The sequence below is a fragment of the Caretta caretta genome, chromosome 5 (genome assembly GCF_965140235.1).
Source record: "Caretta caretta isolate rCarCar2 chromosome 5, rCarCar1.hap1, whole genome shotgun sequence".
Lineage (NCBI taxonomy): Eukaryota > Metazoa > Chordata > Testudines > Cheloniidae > Caretta > Caretta caretta.
The window spans coordinates 70,114,553-70,136,687 of NC_134210.1; the positions used below are offsets into that span (position 1 = coordinate 70,114,553).

Sequence of the window (22,135 nt, forward strand, 5' to 3'; positions counted from 1 at the left end):
TTAATACTAAAAGGACAGGTCTGCTTGTGAAAGGACAGAATCAAATGTACTGTTTAAGATGATATTTTCAGAGCCCCTACGTTTCACTTCACTTCACTGAACTGGCTTCTTAGGCGCAGAAGCTGGCAGGCGTGATTCCCAGCTTGGGTAGACATACATACTAGTTCTGCTTGAGCTACCATGCTAAAAATAGAAGTGTGGCTACAGCAGCTTGGGCTAGCTGCCCAAGTGCATACTTAGGACAGTGTTGTACTCAGGCAACGTCTATATTACTAAAGCCACACTGCTATTTTTAGCATGCTAACTTGAGCAGCGCTAGCATGTATGTGTCTACCTGAGCTGGGAATCACACCTCCACCTACTATGTAGACATACCCTTAGAAAGGAGGTTCAAACCTGGAGAATAGAGTTATACCCTATGTCCACTGTGGTGAGCTACTGTCTTTAAGGGTAAAATTCACAAGGGGACTATAGGTATTGCAACACCGAGTGTTGCGGAACCCTGCTGCCCTGTGGAATTCACAGCCCTGAGGTAGGTGCCAGGCTCCCCCTGCATTGTATAGGGAGAGTTAGGTGCCTAAGAAAGATTTTCAGAAGTCAGCAAGCTGAATGGGGAGCCACCTAAGCTAGTCAGGAATGAAATGCAGGGAGGCATAGGGCCCAGATCCTCAAAGGTGTACGGAGGTGCCTAACTCCCCTTTGATCTGGGCCTTAGGCGCCAGACTGACAGGCTGGAGTGAGGCACGTGTCTCACTGGTGAACCCTCTCCTGGAGTTAGGCCTGAAGCCAAGTCAGCCCTTTCTCACAAAGAAAGTAAGCCCTGCCTCCCTGTATCCTATAACTCAGGGGTTAGGGCACTCATCTGGGAAGAGGGAGACTTGATTTCAAATCCCTGCTCCAAAATCAGGCAGAGCAGAAATTTGAATTTGAGTCACCCAGGTGTGCAGGGCCTACAGTGTTAAGTGGCAGCTGAGCAGGAGTTTGGTGAATGTCAGTCATGCCTACAGGGACTGAGGCGCCTAACTCTTAAGAGCTCTTGCCTTCTCCACATAGCCTCATCGCTCTTATCCACAGTGCCTGCCTTTCATCAGATTAAGATGGGCTGTAGAAACAGACATCATTTAATTTTGAAATTTTATGTTCAAAAGCAGAGTTTGAGTTTTATTAGTAAAAACTATAGGCTGAAATTTTCAGACTGACTAGTGATTTGGGCTGCTTCAGTTTTTAGATGGCCAGCTTCAAATATTATAAAGGAGTCTGACTTTCAGATGGTCGGTGCTCAGCACTGCTAAAATCCAGGCCCCTTTCATGGTAGCTCAAGATGAGTACCCAAAAGCACTTTGGAAAATTTTGGCCTTTTTTTTTATTAACATGTAATGGGGAAAACAGGGTCTCTAAAGTTGACATAGTTTAATGGATAAAGTCCTTTAGATTCTTAATTCCAGGGTTGATGAGAGAAATTGTTTTGTATTCTCTGAACAATATATCACCCATTGTCCAAAAAAACCCACCACCCCAAAAACGTGAGGATGGGGTATATGGAGAAGGGGGTTTTTTTTTTGTTTATATTAAAAAGCTACCAGTAAACCCTATAAAAGCACTATTCCATGAGCTGTGCTGATATAATTCAATGCTGCTGGATCACAAAGGCACTTTGATATGATAGTGTGCTTTGCAATATCAAATTTCAGAGTAGCAGAAGTTGTTAACAACAATCATGTCAATTTTAGCTCTTTTCAGAACACTAATTGCCATGGCAGGTTGGGGGATTGAAAAAGAACAGCTGGTTAGGAAAATACAGTACCTTGTAAGAGGAATTGCGAACAAGGAAGAATTTTAAAAGTTCGCTGTCCCTCACCTTTTAAATGTATTTTCTTTCAAAGTTTGCTGGACAGGAGAATGGAGAAGGAGACCTCAGTTCAGCTGGAAAACAAAATAGCAGAAATCCAGCTCATGAAAATCTTTTCAGTCTCTTGGCCCTGGGTAAATTTGCATCTTTACTAGCATAACAAGTCTGCCCATTGAATCACAAAATTTTAAATATTTGCCTTGATCTAAGATAATTGATTGTTAGTTAATCACTTGAAAAATGAGATCATCGGTATGTTAAGAGTATCCATTAAGAGTTAGTGTTCAGTTATAATGCTTTAATTTCACCTTGGCAACGGTACCGGGAATGTGCTGTCATTATTTAAATAACATTCTTACCATTGGTTCAGGGTAGCATACAGTACATCTCAGAAATATTCTTTTAATTTATATTATCCACTTTCTCTCCTTCTTCAGGGAGATACACTTCTGAAAGTGATGTATGGAGCTTTGGGATTCTTCTTTGGGAGACCTTCAGTCTAGGTGTATGTCCATACCCTGGAATGACCAACCAACAAGCACGGGAACAAGTGGAGAAAGGTTAATTGTTGTTATTTATAGGGTACAGCCATGTGCAAGATATACTTCATAGATCTGTAGGAAGAAAAGGTCCATGCGCTTAACAAAATAGATAGTGTGCAAATGGGAAGTGACAGTATGATAAAGCAACTTTAGCAAATGTCATGTTAGTTCCACAAGTTTGTTGTCTGATCTTCTTTAAATCACTTGCTAAGAGCTCCCTGTGAAGACGATTAGGGTTTATAGGCCTCCTGGAAGAAGAGTGGGATCTTGAAGGATGAGAGAATAGAGGCATAATGGATTGAATCTGCGAAAGGTTGAGGTACCGTGTCGGGCTTTATGGAAGAAGGCATGAAGGTTAGAGTGGGAGGTGAACATAAAGGGGGTGGTTAGTTGCTTGGTTTGGGCAGCACAAAGGTTAAACCAGAAGATGCTCTTGTTAAGTAAATTGCTCCTACTCTCCGTGCTAACATCCCAAGCTGCTGGAAATACCGAAAACACTATTTGTCTGCAGTTTTTTTTGTTAAAGCTTTTGCCTTTGGAGCAAAGTTTAAGAACAAAAATAGTAAACAGCTCCATTTGAATTGGTTTAACTAGCGAACCCCAGCTTTTCTTTCACAAAGTATTCAAAAGTAGATAATGCTGATTAAGATATTTGGTATCTGAGTGCATTCCTTGTTCATCTTCCATAGTGATGTCTCCATCACACTGTCCTTCCCCCAATCTGTGCCCACAACCTATATAGACAGCCATAGGAGTCATATACATAACATGGATTTTATGTTGTTTTAAATTTGTAAAATGTATTATTTTATCTAGTGTGTGTTAACAAGGCCAGAACCAGGGTTGCTCTTTTATGTCTAGTGCATGAGCAGTTGTTGACTTGCTTTGCTGACTGCACGCCAAGAAGCCAGAGACTTCATTTATTTGGTCACAATATGGAAGCAGGGAGGAAACAAAAGAAATTTGCCAAGTGGAAGAGCAGAAAAGCGGGCAGACAACAGAATTGAGGAGGAGACATGGACAAGGGATTAGAGTAAGGAGGGACAAAAGAGACAGTGAAAAGGGGGCTTATTTCTTTAATATAAAAAGGAGAGGCAAGGGAAATCAAAATGGAAAAAGTGGGAGATGGAAGGAATAAAGAAACAGGGGGAAAAGGGGCAGCAGAGAAATTCACACACAACCTTAAGGTAAGTGTGTTTTAATTTGTTAGTATTCCTGGTTTTTTGTTTGTTTTTTTTTGGATTTTCATGACATAAAGATTGGACTTGACAGGAAGAAGAGGGGCCAGTCATTTTCCTAGGATGGGGAGAGTGAATTTTTAGGCAGATTGCAGCCCTAAGAGGCAGGAGGAGCATACTGACAATTTACCTTTCCCAATCTGAGCAGTGTTTAGTTTGCTAGTCAAGCACCTTAGCATAATGTGAAAATCATCTAATTTATACCTAGGAGATGCATAAATCTGACCTTTTAAAGTTTTGTATGTAGTAACCTCAGGGAACTTTGCTCATTCATTTTTAATTATAAGTCCTTATTTTTTATTTTTTAAACATTTGTTCAATTTATTTTACTTTTGTATACTAAACTTTTTCCCTTTTTATCTTTGCATGTCAGGATATCGAATGTCAGCACCTCAAAAGTGCCCAGAGGAAATATATAAAATAATGCAGAGGTGCTGGGACTACAAACCAGAAAACCGACCAAAATTCAGCGAGATTCAGAAAGAACTATCTTCAGTCAAAAAGAAAGTGACATAGTGATAAAGTAGTGCCAAACTCAACCTACAGGACTCTGTTTTTCAACAAAGTAATATTTTTCCCTCAAACACTGTGCGTTTATACCACATTATCTGCAATATTCTTCTAGGGTTACTTTTTTAAAATTAACTCTTTTTTATATATGTGCGTCCACACGCACACCATCTTGGAAAATGTCTAAGCATACATTAAAAAGAAACGATTCTGCCAAATGTTATATATCTAGTCATTTAGGATACATGTAAATAGAACATCACACACTACAGATTTAAGGGACTGTGACTCCTATCTATTTTACAGTGATAAACTGCTCGTGACATTTCCCAAAGGTTTTCTACTTTATGCTGCATTCTTAATTTGCTATCCCAGATGCAGATATCAACACCAGTGGCACTAAAAATGGTGGCTATGCCATGTTTCTGAAGACCTTAAATCTGAGGACCACAATTTTTGAATAGTATTTCAATTAGGAACTTTATATTTTTTTTAAATCATTTCTGCAACTGATATTTTAAATGATATGTTGCTTTAAGAAAGAACATCAGTTAAGATTCTGGATGTCCATGTATTCTTTTTAAACAAAGAAATCCATAATTTTTTTGTAGAATAATATTCACATCATTTACAAACACGTCCTTAGATTTCTTACAGTTGCTTCCATCATAGTAAATATGTTCAACTTTGGACATTACTTGCTGCTTTTTTCCTGTGAAAAATTTAGTAGTTTATCAGGAATCTTTATGCACAAATCTCCTTTGATGGGCTAGGTTTTTTCTAAAAGGCCAACATCCAGTCTTGTGTGATACCTGTCTGTCGGGAAATACTCCAAATCATCTGCCTTTCAAAGTACAAGCAGAAGAAGAAAACTGTTGGTTTTGAATGTACACTTGTAGAAAAGCAGCCAGGAGGAAGCACGTTTGAGAACGAGAGTAGCAAGTAATGAAGGTAACTGGTAGCACTGATTTTAGATGAGTAAAAGAAAGTGAACTGCCAAATTGGCTTTTGGAGGTTCTCTGATACCTTTCTGAATATTTTTTTTTCACATTTCAAATAATTGATATGCCTTTTCTGCATGCAGTTGGAGTCACCAAAAGGACATGTTTAAAACCACGTTCCATGCGTATTGTCCAAAGAAAATGGTTACATCTCCATTGCAGAAAGAAATGCTACCTGTTTCAAACCTCTGAAAGGCTGAACAAGGCATAGAGTAGAAATATTAATCTACAGAACTGTCTTTAAGTTGCATCTAGATTTGTTCTCAGTTTCAAAAGTAGGTTTGCATACTCACACTGTCAAGGAGGAAAAGATTGGTATAAAAATAGTATTCTTATAAGAAGAATAAAAGCTAATCAGTCCAGGGGTGGGGATGCAAATAGTTTGTGGCTTGGACCTATCGCTACAAAAGGCCTTGATAAGAATTCCTGACTACCATAGAGACCTGTGACTTTAGAAACAAAGTTATGATCTGGGAGACCTATGGTTTTGATTTAGGCCTATTTCTAATCATTATCAAGGTGTGTTAACAAGGAATTAACTGCCAGAGGAATGAAAGAGAAACTTTCATTTGTGGCTGCATTATATTTTATTTCTATTGTGGTGACTTTTCTATTGTCCAGAATGCAATTTCTGCTTTTTAAAATATATTTATGGTAGTATTGAAAGGGATATGTGTGACTAAAGTATTTGTAGGCTATGAGTGTTTCGACCAGTATCTATTACATTAAATTTAGCGTCCAAACGAACAGTGAAGCGGCATGCTAGAGAACACTTTTTTCATTGTAGGTGGACTTGTTAGCAATCTGGGTTTGTTCTGGGGCAAAGGAAACAAACACACTGGGAAAATGGAGTAGAAACTGAAAATAAAAGGACAAATTAGTGTCATCCCTTTATCATTATTATTTCTTTATGTAAATACTGCGTACATTTAATTATCACTATGCTCACACTTGGTCCAAAGATACTTGTCTCAAAACCAGTAAGAAACGTTGTTTAGTCAGTTAACATTGATACTAAATGTTACACAAACAGCGTGCCTTAATGAGCTGGCGTGCTTGTGTGAATAAAAGTGCATGAAAATGCCAGAAATATGCAACGATAACTCTGGGAAGAATCCATGTCCCAAATCAATAAATCACCCAACTACAGGTCCTCATCTATGCACTCGCTAATGTTTAAAAGTAAGGACAAGAATGTATTCACTTTTATTTAGATTAACACACTTTTTTTTAAGTGAATGAAAGAGACTATACTATTCCAAAGGATGCATATATCCAACCTTTCAACAAGAAAATAGAACAGTTCTTTTTGTCTTAATTTGATAAGCAGGACACACAATTCTGATTCTTATGTACAGAGGTAAAAGGACATCAACTGTATTCATTTTTCACTTATCTGAGCAGTTAACATTTTGCAATTCATATCATACTTCTGTTTAAACTGAAAAGGCTTTTCAAAGCATGGAATACCTGCAGCACATAGAGTATGTTGTATTCTTTGTCCTAAAGCAGATAGAAATTCAATTCATGATTAATAACCCTTTGGGAGACTGTCAGGATGAGTTCATTGGTATAGAATACATTTAATATAGGCATATGTGTTTTCACAAAAACTTATGCCACAAACACAACTGAACTAATGCGAGACAAGACAACACTTTGCATAATTTATTTGTCCCATCTGTCACATGTAATTATTGGAATTATGTACTTTAGGAAGTTAAGTCAATATCAGATACATGTGTATAAATACTTTTCTTAACTTTGCAAGCTTATGGCAGGGGAGACTACAAAAATGTACAAAGAAAAAGCCTGTAATTTAATGAATGGAAAAGCAGGTATAGCATTCAAGAACCAAAGCTGTAGCGCTCTGCCTTCTCTGTAGTCTTGATGTCTTTTAAATGAACAGAGGGTTAAAATCTTAGCATTGTTAATGAATTAAGCAGATATTGGCTATTTAATGTTTTTCTACAGTGTTTTGTACATTTTGTTTAAGATACAGCAAAATGAAGTGTCCTCTTTTGGAAATTCAGTATATTTAATAGGCTTTGACATCTACTCTTTCCCATTTTATGGGGTTCTAATAGGTTTTGGAAATGTTCAGATGATTATATATCCAGGAAATACTCCTGTCTTAAAATTCATGTAACAATAGTACCCTAAAAATCAAAACCTCTAAGTATATTATAGGAGATGGAGAGTGATTTCTCTAGTTGTTACCAATTATTTTCCTCCTTTTCAAGGCATTATAAGGAAATTAAAAGTGCTACTGTCATTTATAATTTTGAGATTATTTTAAAGCCCAATGAAAGCCAATAATGAGTGTACAGTTTCAGTTGTAAACAACTGAAACTGAGCATTTAAAACTAACCTCAGTGTTTAGTTTTGAAATCATCATCCTGGTTAAGATTCCCAAATGTATGGAGTTCATGGCTTTATAGAAAGTGCAATATTGAGAAACAACATGTTTGAAAACAAGACAGAGACCTGTGTCCTCAGCAGCTGTGTAATCTTTTTCTTCGGTCTGCATTTCACAAAATTGTTTTAGATTTTTAATCTCAAATGAAAAAGTAAACAACAGCTTTTAGCAACTGCAATCATTTTGCATTTTTGTTTCAGATCTTGATGTGCATTTTGTAACTGTCACAAAATCTGTGACTATTTTGTAGTGTTGCTTTTGATGGCTTACCACCACTTTATATGCTGTCTGTGTCAGGAAGTACAGTGCCATTTACAAAATAAACCTCAGACTTTCTTGGGCAGAAAGCAATTTAAGGAAACATGAGGTTACTGTACCTCACTGTTTTTCCCTTGGTTTTTCACCCACCCATGTTTGTTTATGCTGAACTTTGACTTATTCAAATGCTGCAGATACACATCAGTGGAAAGTCATACACATTATTTATGGCATTTTTACTACGACTGTAAATCAAAAATATGAGCAAGCAGGTGTTTTTCCCCCCCCCCCCCTCAAAGTTAGAGCCTTAGCCACAACATTTCTAGCTGGATCTAAAGCTTGGAGTTGTTCAGATCTGAAGTTTAGGCCGGTCTCTGCTTTCTCTTTCTCCTCATTCATAAGATGCTTTACCCTTGTCTATACTGGCCTTTTTTTCTGAGCGGTTTCCTACCAATGCAGTTCCACCAGTGGTAGCACAAATGTAGGCTGGCTGCCAGCATTCTTACCATCGTAACTTCTGGCCTAGCGCTGGACAACACCGGGGTCTACGCTAGCAGTACCTCGGAAATATTTCAGGAGAAAGGCATGTGTAAACAAGAGATCATGTAAATGATCTCTGTGGTTTTAAGAGATCTTAATCTGACATTATAGCTGGTGCTTGTTAGAATGGCTGGATGTCACAGACAGTAATGGCATACAATGTAAAGGAGCAAGAAGAGAGAGAGATGGATTAAAGAGGAAGGATCCTCTTTCCATAAGAATAATCTTATTCATTAGCACTGGAAAAGGCATTTGTTTGTTAGTGTCATTACCTGTTTAGGTAAGCATGAAAGTTTGCTATTGAAATAAAGAGGTCACCTTTTCCAGTTACTTACTTTCCTAAAGTACTTGAGTTGTTTTATTAGACTTGGTTAACGCCATTTTATGATTATCAGTATACACTGTAGTAGGGTACAGAGAACTCAGGCTCTAGTGGCAATCCTTGGAAACATTCTGACTGACTGACTGAGCCAGGATTGCTCTGGGGGTGTACAGGGCACAGATTGTGTCCACCCCACCCCGACTGGCAGGGCACCTTCCCTCTTCAGATTCAGACAGTCCTGACACACACTACTGCAGGAGGGGAAGACACATGCTTGCCTGGTTAAGGTCCTTGTACTAAATTCAAGGTCCTTGGAAACAGAATAACCCTGTAGAAAGAAAGTACAAGAAGGGTTTCAAGAATAAATGTCCCAAACATAGTTTCCATTAAAGGAAAGGATGTTCTCGCAGAATGTTTATATCTTAAGATCTCTTTTTCTATTGTCCTCATATAAACCTTAACCCAAGTGAGGCTGGGATGGACAGTGTTGTCTTTCAGACCCAGTCACTTCTTTGTGTCAGGGCAGGAAGATTAGAGATTTGTCTCCTATAGAAAGACATTACTGACTGGCTGCTGGTTGCCTAATAAGGATACGATAACATCATTTCTCAATGTTTTGCTTCACTTAAACTATAGGGATGAAAAATACAGGTTAAAACATGTTTGCTGATAAGAAAATTGCCCAGGTTTCCCAAGGAGAGGACAAATAATCATTTAATTAAGGACTATTTACAACTCAGAGGACACATCATAAGGCTTTTGAGCCAGAAATTAGAATATCCCAGCATAATGTCTATTTCTGACACTCGAGGCACTGAAACAACTAAAAAGGAAAGCCGATTAAAATCGCAAGTTCCTCTTCCTGTAAAGTTTGCTGAAATCCTTTCTTCTACCACTCACTTGCCAATATCTTTCCTTTCTGAAGCTGATGGGGTGTAGTGATTGCAAGCTGAACTTTCACTGTAGCAATTTAGTGCAGTCCTAAAGCAAACAATTTGTCAGCTTTGATGAGAAAGCAGGACAGTACTTCAGGTAAAACCATACCGCATGCTCAGACATGAAAACCAAAAGCAGATTTAAATGCCAGCTTCAATTCATTGTGTTTATCACCCAAGCACCATGTGGAGCATTTCATGATTAGCCTTACAATGTGTTAAAAAGTGACTTGTTGCCGAACACCTTATTTATCCTTCACATAGTACAGCATTTTCTAGAAAATAAAGGTGCTGATTTTTGTCTTCAGATTTTGTCAGTGTTACTTTCATGACGTGTGGTCTGTCCCTTCCCCGATCTGAACTCATTTCCCTTTGGGGCTGTCGGTTCCTGTTTTTTGAAAACCTAAAATATAACCTGACTGGGCTGAGGCCCAGCATCGTACTTTCCTCTCTCACATTCTTATCTTCTGATTTAGAAAGTCAGCAAAACTGCAGAGGAGTACAGCTCCCTAGGCTCAGGTAAAGTAGTAGTATTCTCCCTCCCTCAGGCAGGTGGTATGTCTGGGCAGGGTATCTTACGGACAGTTAAGTATGACAATAGCTCTGCTGTATGCAACCAGCAACATTTCCTTTAGAAAGAAAAAGATGGAGGGGAGAATAGGAAAAAAAATGGACAGAGGGTAAGAGGAATTGCACAAAAAAAGTAGAATAGGTACTAACAACGACTGAAGTGCTGCTGTTGTGTGGGAAAGAGGCTGAGAGCAGGTCTTCAGTGAAGACACTATTACGCCAATAGGAGAGCTTCTCCTCTCAGCATAGTTAATCCAGGTGGTACCTATGTCAATGGGAGAATTCCTCCTTTCAACATAGCGCTCTCTGCACCGGGGGTTAGGTCAGCATAACTGCATTGCTCACAGGTGTGGATTTTTCACACCCCTGAGCAACATAGTTATACCTCTGTTCACGTAATGGAGGCCTGGCCTGAGAATGGTAAGAAAACAACAAAAAAGAAGTGGGCATAATATTTTCCAGTACATGTTATCTGAAAATCTCTCTTCACTTATGGTAGCAAAATGTTCAGCAAGCGTTTAGGGGGCGTGGAAGGGAAGCTGAGTTTTCAGATCATCAGTGTGCTTTTCCAGAAAGAACAATTCTCTTCAAATTCTACTCGTTTCTGCTCCCCTTAATCTCTCTCAGCAATCACTGGATCCCGAGCTAGATCCCATTGAACTACTTTGCTAAACTTCATCAATTATTAATTATTACGTAAGATGTGTTTCTCCTTTGATGTGACAAATGTGATTCCTGACTAGTAGATGATTGAGACTATAGGATACAATCCTTAGGTAATATAGCATTGCAGTTGGGGAGGAAGGGGAAGTTAGAGATTTCACCTTTGATTTAGGTCTTACTCAAGGTAGCATACTTTTTAAATCCTCCGTGTGGGTTCGACCCCAGAAAAGCAAATTTGTTGGTTTGACCTTGAACAAGGGAAATAATTGCTTAAAAAGAAAAACATGATTTCCCCAGTAATCTGAAAACCTACATTTAAAATGGTTATTAAGAAGAGAAAATTGCATGTATACGTAAAGAAAGCAATTCTCTTACTAACTTTCTGAAATCCCTCCTTCCATGGAACTCCTACTGAAGTATAGTGTAGTTCTGTGCAGAGAGAGTTCAGGATTGGGGCCTCAGTTTTAATTTCTTATTACTGGCCATGTTTGAAGACTTCTTCTTTCACATGCATTATCACTTCACTAAGGCAGAACCTTTTGAACTTTCTAACAGGAGAGCACTTACCTTAAAGGTTTTAAAAGAGTTCCTAAGGACTAATTCACAATGGCTAGAGCCAGGCATAAAGGGCATGCAGCTGCTTTGATGCTTCCCCGCGTCACGATCAGTGTACTTCACTCTTGACTTGCAGATCTCTTGCTATCACTGTACTTTCTCTCCTGATCAGAGACTACCGGTCACATTCAATTATGCAGTGGTTTAATAATATGGACAAAAAATTCGACTAGGCTGAAACCACAAACCCAAAAAGTGAAAAAACTGCACTAGATCATCTTTATTCTTATGTTCATTTGTTTTTCAAAAAATGAATGCCACAGTGTATCTTTAGGAGCAATCACCTTACAAACAAATGTTTATGTTTTAGATCACAAACCTTAGGGGACAGTTTTACATGCAACTGTGAACTCAAGAGACTGCCACTCATTCTGAAAATGCCTGCAGGCTAGCCTGGAGGACAATGAAGTCGCATGACTTCACAAAGCATGAACAGCCACTAGAAAATGGTACCTAGAAGAATAATCCTAAATTACCACCATAGCTGTGTTTACAGTCCTGCTATAATTTTAGAACTGGTTTTAAACATGCAGAGCATTCCACTTCATCAAACTTGGACTCTGTGTAGTAAGAGTAGACATAAAAGCACACACAAGCACCAAAAACCATCAACAATCCAAGCTAAGGAGATTTGTGAAAAGAAAAACAGCATGTCAAACAAGAGAGAGAAAGGTCAGTCCTGGAGTATTAGTTTACAGAGGGAGCATTCTCCATGTCACAACTAAAATTTAACTTATTGGACAGCCAGTATGCACGTATCCGATCAGTCTTGCTAAAATGTACCAAGAAATAAAGAAGAAAACAAAATCATTCTGCTGAATACCGGTAAAAAGATGTATTCAATTAAATAAAGCAGAAGAAGAACAAAACTAGAGATTACCATCGACAAAAAAATGAATGTAACCACAATTATGGGATACGCAGAGTAAAATACACCTCTAATTATTGTGTTTGGATTTTCAGAAAGATCAGTCTCTGCGGGACAAATTCTGCTCTCATGCTAGGAGCAGTCAATTCAATTGACTTTAACAGAGTTGCACTGCTATCTATGAAGCCAGCTAAATTTCACTCCAAGACTTTTTTTTCTTTGAGAGAGAGAGAGAGAGAGAGGACAGTATGGCCCTTAGTATTTTCTTCTTCAGGTCTTCTCGGACATCTGAATGAGATGCCTCCATATCCCTCACATACTTCCATTTCACATTATGCTGTGAGTTGCTCTTCAGAGACAAAGTTCCAGCTTCATCTCTGGTTTCATTTGGCCCAACATCAACTATTTCCGGAGTCTCAAAAATACTACTGTAGGTATGACAGCCCAAAGTAACTGTAAGGTAAAGGTGACTGCCTAGTCCACATTCGAATTACTGTTTCATCCAACTAAAGACTTCTTCAAGAAAGCTGACTTACATTCCTCATATTACAGTATGTGAAATTCTGCTGTTGACATTTTCTTTGCAACACACAGCATTCTATTCCTCATCTTTGAGGAACAATGTGTAATTAACACTGTCCACCCGCAGAGAGAATTACCCTATTTCAGTTGCAGTCAACAGACCAGTTCCAACTGAATAAAGAGAGTATTGTGATGCCACAGTTTCCACTGAACCTCAATAAGGAAACGTGTTCTCCTTTTAGCCCGTTTCAGAACTCCAAACATATTCTGCATTCTTAAATCATCATCATTCTTATTGTCATCCATTTTATTTTTAGAGGCCTGGTTTCCTTGCTTACACCGCGTAACCTTTAGCTCTGCAGATACTGTACTGCTCAAGGTCAGACTTGCAGACTAAAAACTCACGGCTTTTTAGTCCACTAAATATATAGTTTTTTGCAGGACATTTAATATGTGATTAAATGACTGATTTTTAGGTGACCAATTGAATAAAGCTTTATAGATTTTTCCTCAGCAGGTAGATCAAACACCAGTAGTGTCATAATCAATCACAGCTGAGTTGGTAAAAAAAAATTTACATATATCAGTGTGTCTTGCATGCAATTTCCCCCTAACAGGTACATGCCTTTTTTTTTTTAGTCACTAATGTTATTTATTTTAATGGTGCTCCACATAAGGGTTAAAATTGTGCCCCAGCTCCTCTCTGGAGTGCTAGGGAAGGGGTGTGCAGAACTGTAGCAGCCAAATAGAGGTGCTTATGCAGCCAGGATGCCTCAGAGCCCTGCTGCTGGGAGCACTCTCTATAGCATTAGTAAAATGTGCAGTGTGTGCTCCCCCCAGCACCCGCTGCCAATTGCTAACTGATGCACAAGTAGTAGAAACCTGGCCATGCCCCCTTATGCCTTACCCAGGCCAGCTTGCAGCTGTGGGTGGACAACCCCAGTGCCCAGGGAGTGCTGGTGACAGCCTTTTGTCTGGATGCTATACAGGTGCACAAGGGAGAAGGTGTAGATGAGGCTTCCTGCATATCCACTGTGCAAGAGATTGAACTAATCCCTCCATAGGAGTGCCAACCAGATGAAATGCATCCAATTAAAACTTCCATTGTTCTGTCAGCATAATAATTGTTAATGAACATATTTCCTACAGGGAGTTTCCCCATCTGATTATTAGATGTTAGCTCCCTAAAAGCTGAAGAAAACAGAAAAATATAGTAAGAGAGGACTCAGGGTCTAGGCTTGGGCATTGTGTTACCACAAAGGACATGATCCAAAAAATAACAGTCCAAAGAGCTAATCTGACCTAATTATTCTAAAAACATCCTGCAAAAGGATTGAAAACCAAAACATACATTTTGTATCATTTAGTTGCCATCCCTGTAGCAATTGCACAGTCATGTGTAATCAAGGGGTTTCCAGAAAGGACACTTGAGCTGACAGTTGTAGGGGCCCTGTCTTTCCAATTATACGTGTGTTTATTTTTCTTTTGGATAACTGCATGGTGAAACTGGGGGGTAGAAAGAGTCAGACATACCATCGCAGACTTTTGACACCTGTAGCCTTGAGTAGCAAGGCACTGATGTAGTTTACAATTTTTAAATGTATTTAGATTTTTTTTTTCCATTTTGTGCCAATGAATGCACCAGCAAATTTAATATCCGGTAAAACACCTTTTATGCTCATTGTTGTTTAAAAATAATATATTTGTGAAACGGATTGATAACACGTAACACTGGAAATGGGTGCTTCTTCCCAAAAGTACATGTGTAAAAAAAAAAAAAAAAGCGGGGTGGGGGGCTTATGTAGGTTTATCTGGTTTTTAAGAATGTCTCAAAATGATAGCTGTGTAATACAGTTTAATTGTCTCTCCTTTATAAATTTAAACACAGATCTGCAATTTTAACTCTTATTTATTTGCCAATTTTTATATACATAGAAGTTACACTTTTGAACTTAAGCTAACATTTTTTCCTAGTCTGTTACAAAATAGGCGTTCAATGATCTTGTAAACTGCAGACAGTTTTGGTTTGTTTTAATAGCTTCTTGTCTCTTCTGATGGACCAATTACCACTGAGTCTGCAGTCCCCCTTTTTACTGTATTCTTCCAATAAATGTAAAATATTTGTATCAGGTTGTGTTTTGACTTCATTTAAATATCAATGTTTATATGTCTTCCCTTCCTGTTATAAATAAATATATTGTACACTGAAAACAAAGGGCTATCTCCATAGTAACCTCTGTCCTAGAGATGATACAAATACAATGCATAATATATATCCACTTTGTGGTAATTAAGTTTATATGAGTTCTGAGTGCAGTCTCTGGGACTGCTGCTTATAGAGCCAATCCCTGCTGCCTTGCCTTAGACCTTACCTGCCAGAGTTCAGGTGTCGTATTTTAGCATGTGGCAGCCATTTGCCAATATTTATTATTATGAGTTCCTCATTCATTATAATACTGCCAAAAATGAGCACAAGGATAAAAACCATGGCAGAAATCAAAATGACTTTGAAACTAGAACAATTAACTCTGGTAACTTGAGCATGTTTTCTTTTTTCAATTGATAGTAGGGAACAGCCTCACCTTTTGTCTGTCTGTTTACCCTCCATTCTGCAAATCAATAATCTTTCTAAAAAAGGTTTTCTGTCATTTGCACAGAGTATTTGGCACAGACGCCTCTGTGATGGCATCTGTGATGTGATTTAATCTGGTTACTTTTACCTTACACCAGTTTAACTCTACCAATGGCATCATGTTTCACAAGAGTGTGCAGCATAGAGAGTGTTTACATGAGCTTTACTGTTTGTCACAAATATTTTATATGAAATATCTATTGCTTTTTATCCCAAAATAAATTTGTGTGTATCATCTCTGGACCAGAGGACAACAAGCCACCACTCACTGCACCAGTGTGGGTAGCACCCGTCGTAGTCACAGACACCAAAGCAGTCCTCTATTTTCAGAAGAAATATGGTCTCTTTAATGCCCACTCAAAGCAGAGAGTTTCTCTTTTTAAAGGATTTGTCAAAAAGATTGACATGCACGTGCATGCACACACACAATAAAATGCATGGAACTCAATATATTTACCTTGAAAGAATGAAGGCTCAAATCCTCCCCACCTGCATTTGAAGCTATACTTCCAAAAAGTCTCCAGTTAAGGTGAAGGCTCATCTGATTGCGCTCAGCAAAAATAATCCTGAAGGCAAACAGACATCTCTGAACTGTATTCAGTTTTAGGACATTTCCAGTGACCTACTGTATTATTTGCCTTATTTTTTAATTACTTATTTGGAGATGCTTACAAACACCTTAAGACTTCACCTTTATCACACACCGCTAGCACGTGTGTGCTAATTTACAATAATTTACTCTTTTAAATTAATTCATGGTTCAAATCTATGAGCAATAAGGTGTTTATTACTTTATGAAATTCTCTCCATTACATATTCCTGTCAGTAGATTTGCAAACCTCCTTAAATACCTGTTACAGTTGAAGCTTTATTTGCTTTCTTATGTCATATACCTTATTCACTATCTATGAAGCCCACTGTCAGTTTAGCTAATTATGTAAAATCCCAAGGGATTTTTCCAGAACAAAAATTGGTAAGATTGAGACTGAAAATATTAGGGCCGGGCGAACTAGTTAGTTAAAATAAGAGCTGAATAGTAACCAAACACAAACTAAGGTGTTGTAAAAGCTTGGATAGGTTTATTTAAGGCCTCCCAGCCACTGGCCTTCAGTAGGTCCTCTTTGAAGGCAGGCATGAGACATTCTTCTACTCCCTCAGGTAGTGGATTTCCTCTTCAGAGGTGGCTTCGTAACCTACTTCCCCATCTCTAGTCTTGAGATGGCTGACCAGCCCACCTTTCCTCCCCCATTCATTGTAGCATGACTTAGTCATCCCTCCACTGAGCCCACTGATTTCATTTGCTTTAAAAGGCACACCGATCTTCTTACAATACGAGATCTTGCTCTTTATATAGTGTCTTCCTGCTGAAGGTGGAGAGGTTATTTACCTGTACGGTAAGTGGAGTTCTTTGAGATGTTTTCTCCCTATGGGCCTTCCATCATAGGGTGTGCGTGTGCCTTGCACTTTTGATCAGAGAGTTTAAGTCAGCAGTGCCCGCAGGTACATGCTTGCGCATTACAGATCCTCATGCTCCAGTGCAAGGGTATATAGGAGGGGCAGATCTGCAGCCACTCCAGTTCCTTTTTACTGCAAAGCCCTGTTCCTGTATGGGTAAGTGATTTCACCTTCTACTTTGAGGTATTGTCCCTATGGGTGCTCCACTGTTGGAAACTTCCAAACAGTATCTCAAGATGGAGGCGGATCTGACATCAGGAATTATAACATTCAAAAGCCAGTAGCAGAACACTTCAACCTCCATGGTCACTCAACAAACAGACCTAAAAGCGGCAATTCTTCAACAACAAAAAACTTCAAAAACAGACTCCAACGTGAAACTGCAGATCTGGAATTAATTTGCAAAGTGGACACCATCAAATTAGGCCTGAATAAAGACGGGGAGTGGTTGGGTCATTACAAAACCTAAACCTAATTTTCCCCATACTAAGTTCCCCCTACGGTTACTCACACCTTCTTGTCAATTGTTTGAAATGGGCCACTCTCATTACCATTACAAAAGTGATTTTTCCTCCCTTGGTATCCTACTGTTAATTGAATTGTCTCATTAGACTGACCTCCCACTTGGTAAGGCAACTCCCATCCTTTCATGTGCTGTGTATTTATATCTGCTACTGTATTTTCCACTCCATGCATCTGATGAAGTGGGTTCTAGACCATGAAAGCTTATGCCCAAATAAATTTTTTAGTCTCTAAGGTGCCACAAGGACTCCTTGTTGTTTTTGCTGATTCAGACTAACATGGCTACTACTGAGTTCTGAAGACTGTGTCAGCAAAGGCCATATCTGCCCTGAAAGCATGTAGAAAGCAATAGTTCCTCGAGAACATGTGAATGGAGGATCAGGTTGCTGCCCTGCAGATGTCCAAGATGGGTATGTCTCTAAGAAGAGCTATTGAGGAGTATTGGGCCCCAGTGAAATGGCCAGTCAATCACTCTAGGACAGTGTTTCTCAACCTTTTTGATACCAGGGATCGGCTAGCTACCTTCCTAAACTGTCAGGGAGATCTCAGGGGCCAGTGCCAGTCCATGGATCGGTCATTGAGAAACACTATTCTAAAAGACCAAGTTATTGAGTTTTCATTTATGGTTCAATTGAAAATGCCTGCTCAGAGTATCTGCTACGTTATTCTGCAGGCCCAGAAAAGTAGACCACTGAGATTTCTATGCAGTAGGATATTCACAGTCTTAGTGATTCTGTGTATAAATATTGGGACCTTGCTACACCTTGATAGTTGATACAGTACACTGTTGCTCTGTTGTCCAGTGTATTGTCTGGGCAGCCCTTGATGTTTCAAAGGAAATATTTGCCCATGTAGTGATCTGCCCTGAGTAAGAGAATGTTGATGAGTTAGAGAAGCATCTCAAGGAGGAACAGTGGTGGTAACCCTTGAGGTGGGGTGGACATGACAACAGAACTTCCACACAGACTTTGAGAAGATCCTTCTACATATTAATGGAGTTGAGAACACTGGGAGCAATGGTCACTCATTTGGAAAAAGACGGTTGAGGATGTAAATAGCCCTGAGACAGGTCCAAAGGCATCAAAGGTGTAGTCTTCGGTGAGGCATTACACACATGCATGCCAGCATGTCGCCTAAGAGCTGCAGGAAAGCCCTTGCTGTGGATTATGGGCTCAGTTATAGTGTGGCGATGAGACTAGTATAACAGTGAAACTGTCTGCTGATAAGTAGGTAGGCTCTAGTAGTTGAGGAGTCCAGAGTGGCCCTATCATAGAATATAAGGGTTGGAAGGGACCCCAGAAGGTCATCTAGTCCAACCCCCTGCTCGAAGCAGGACCAAATCCCAGGTAAATCATCCCAGCCAGGGCTTTGTCGAGCCTGACCTTAAAAACCTCTAAGGAAGGAGACTCTACCACCTCCCTAGGTAACGCATTCCAGTGTTTCACCACCCTCTTAGTGAAAAAGTTTTTCCTAATATCCAATCTAAACCTCCCCCACTGCAACTTGAGACCATTACTCCTCGTTCTGTCATCTGCTACCATTGAGAACAGTCTAGAGCCATCCTCTTTGGAACCCCCTTTCAGGTAGTTGAAAGCAGCTATCAAATCCCCCCTCATCCTTCTCTTCTGCAGGCTAAACAATCCTAGCTCCCTCAGCCTCTCCTCATAAGTCATGTGTTCCAGACCCCTAATCATTTTTGTTGCCCTTCGCTGGACTCTCTCCAATTTATCCACATCCTTCTTGAAGTGTGGGGCCCAAAACTGGACACAGTACTCCAGATGAGGCCTCACCAATGTCGAATAGAGGGGAACGATCACGTCCGTCGATCTGCTCACTATGCCCCTACTTATACATCCCAAAATGCCATTGGCCTTCTTGGCAACAAGGGCACACTGCTGACTCATATCCAGCTTCTCGTCCACTGTCACCCCTAGGTCCTTTTCCGCAGAACTGCTGCCTAGCCATTCGGCCCCTAGTCTGTAGCTGTGCATTGGGTTCTTCCGTCCTAAGTGCAGGACCCTGCACTTATCCTTATTGAACCTCTTCAGATTTCTTTTGGCCCAATCCTCCAATTTGTCTAGGTCCTTCTGTATCCTATCCCTGCCCTCCAGCGTATCTACCACTCCTCCCAGTTTAGTATCATCCGCAAATTTGCTGAGAGTGCAATCCACACCATCCTCCAGATCATTTATGAAGATATTGAACAAAACCGGCCCCAGGACCGACCCTTGGGGCACTCCACTTGATACCGGCTGCCAACTAGACATGGAACCATTGATAACTACCCGTTGAGCCCGACAATCTAGCCAGCTTTCTACCCACCTTATAGTGCATTCTTCCAGCCCATACTTCCTTAACTTGCTGACAAGAATACTGTGGGAGACCGTGTCAAAAAATGATGATGTCTGTGCACTTTACTGGTTTTAGGGCAGACTTCTCCACATTTAGACAAAGGTCCTGGGAGTGAAATACGATTAGGTCTTTGTTGGCTGCTCAGTGGACCTTGAAGAGGGAGTGACCCTTGAGGAGCCAATCATACAGATAGGGAATGATGGTTATTTCCCACTGATGCAAGTGAGCTGTGATGACAGAGGGGACCTTTGTAAAGACCCTCAGTATGGCTGAAAGACCCTTGAGGGTGGTTCACAACCCTCAACAAATCTGTCAAAATGGCAGTTTGGAAGAAGGTGCAGAATAGGAGGTCACTGTTGAGGAGTGTGCTGCTTTGTGAAGTGTGGACCTCTTTCGGTCTCACATAGGGATAAAGGCTCCAGCTCTCAAGAGTCCAGCAGTCCCAGGGAGGAATCTCTCTCAGTATCCCTTAGCATAGGAAATTCTGGTTCCTCCGGAACCAGGTCGTCTTTGTGAGTGAGGAACCTGGACAGTACAGGAGAGCTTGGGTACTGTTCAGCAGGGAGTAAGAGGAGCTCAAAAACACAAGCCTGTGTGAAAACTAAATTAAAAAGTGAATAAAATAAGATAAGCTAATAAATAAAATACTTAAGGAAGGAAGACGCTGAGAAGCTAGCAGTGGACAACAGAATGCTCCATCTCAAGCTGAGGGCAGTTGACAAGGAACTGGAATGGTGGCAGGTGCAGGTCTGCACCCCTCCCCTAATATACCCTTACACCAGAGCATGAGGATGTATAGTACCCAGGCACAGGCCCACAGCCATTACTAATTACAATTCCCATTCGAGAGTGCACAGGCCCACATATATCCTGCAGTGGAGCACACATAGGGACAGTAAGTTGAACAACTCCAAAATGCTCTGCAAACATTAATGAACTAAGCCTCACATCATCTCCATGAGGCAGGTGATCTGATGCTCCCATTTTATAAATGAAAAAACAGAGTCACAGGGAGATTTAGACCCCGTGCATCAGAAGCAGTCACTGACTCTTTGGGACTCTCAATTTTTCATTGCCCAAGTTGTGATAGTTTGAGCCTGATTTTCATATTAGGGCACCTAGAATGAACATTTGGTTCTAAATTGACTAAATTTGCATTACTTTTAAGTTTTTTCAATTGGGGAGAAAAAAGGGGGGGGAGAAAGAGTAAAAAAAATGGAGACAAAGAAATAGGGAGGTTTATACACTTTCAAAATGAAGATTTTGGAAATTTTCATATTTTGTCAATTTTTTTATTTCCAAGTTTTATGAAAAAAATTAAATTGAGAAAAATTATTCTTCGACAGAAAAGTTTCGGGGCTTTTTTTGTAAAAACCTGCTGTTTTTTTTAAGACAGATTCAACTGGCTCTTGTAAAGGACCACTCATTTTACATAGCCTTGCTACCATAACAAGTGTGCATGAGAGCACGCTCTGGACACAGATCGGCTCTGAACAAGTCTTATCTCCTTTGGTAGCGAATTCATCAAATTCATCATGACTGAAAATGTTTTTTCTCAGGCTCTCACAAGCTTTGTCAGCTGCATTTTCTCAAAGGGCCACAGCTATCTCTGAGGCAGGGTCAAACATGAGACAAGTAGCCTCTTATATAGATGTGTCCAGACCTATTGAAGGCTTTGACCATTAAGCTTAGGACAGTGACTTTGGCTCCCACTTCACTTCCAGTGCAGTCTTGCATGCTAAACTCTGGGAAAATCATCCTGACAGTTTATCCAATTAAAAGAGTCTCTAATTATCAGTAACAGAATTTTAAAAGCAGCTGCTGCAACCAGCCCTGTTCTGCTCAGCTGCTCGATGATGGCAGGCCTCAGGAGAATGAAGACATGTTTGTTCTTTGAAAACTTGCTACCGCCAACTGATGCATAGCACAGGGTCAGTAGCAGTGGCCTCTTTTGAAGCTCTGCTCCTGCTAATTAGCAAGGAGGCTATGGAAGAAAAGAGATGGGATGGGAGAAGAAACTGAACAGTGAGTGGGGACTTAAGGGAAATTAAAAGTCTCATGCCTTATACATACTGTACTGTTATTATTTGATACAACACCCATATTACAGAAATTGGTAAATTTAAATCCTGTCTCAGGAGTTACCAAAGCCTTGATAAAATTAAGGATAACTTGCAACAATACCATTCTTCAATCCACCCTTATCACCCTTTCCCAGCTTCTGGCAAAGAGGCTAGGAACACCAACAGGGACAGAAGGCCATAAAGATATTTCAGATTGAAAGGAATTTAATAAATTCAGCTTGTAAAAGTGGTGTTCTAA

At 39.8% G+C, this 22,135-nt stretch overlaps 1 protein-coding gene and 1 long non-coding RNA gene across 5 annotated transcripts in view; one reads left to right on the forward strand and one right to left on the reverse strand.

Annotated features, from left to right (window-relative positions):
* Positions 1 to 14,978, forward strand: part of FER (FER tyrosine kinase) — a 436,379-nt gene extending 421,401 nt beyond the window's left edge. For all 3 annotated transcript variants that reach the window (XM_048849501.2, XM_048849499.2, XM_048849502.2), the window contains 2 exons: positions 2,287 to 2,409; positions 4,003 to 14,978. In XM_048849501.2, the coding sequence (XP_048705458.1) occupies positions 2,287 to 2,409; positions 4,003 to 4,145 (266 nt within the window). In that variant the 3' untranslated portion in view covers positions 4,146 to 14,978. The remainder of the gene's footprint in view (positions 1 to 2,286; positions 2,410 to 4,002) is intronic.
* Positions 1 to 22,135, reverse strand: part of LOC125636441 (uncharacterized) — a 75,649-nt gene that overhangs the window by 7,893 nt on the left and 45,621 nt on the right. For both annotated transcript variants that reach the window (XR_007356598.2, XR_012668485.1), the window contains exons 2-3: positions 2,209 to 2,367; positions 1,859 to 1,923 (exon numbers count right to left, since the gene is read on the reverse strand). This is a non-coding gene — a long non-coding RNA (uncharacterized LOC125636441). The remainder of the gene's footprint in view (positions 1 to 1,858; positions 1,924 to 2,208; positions 2,368 to 22,135) is intronic.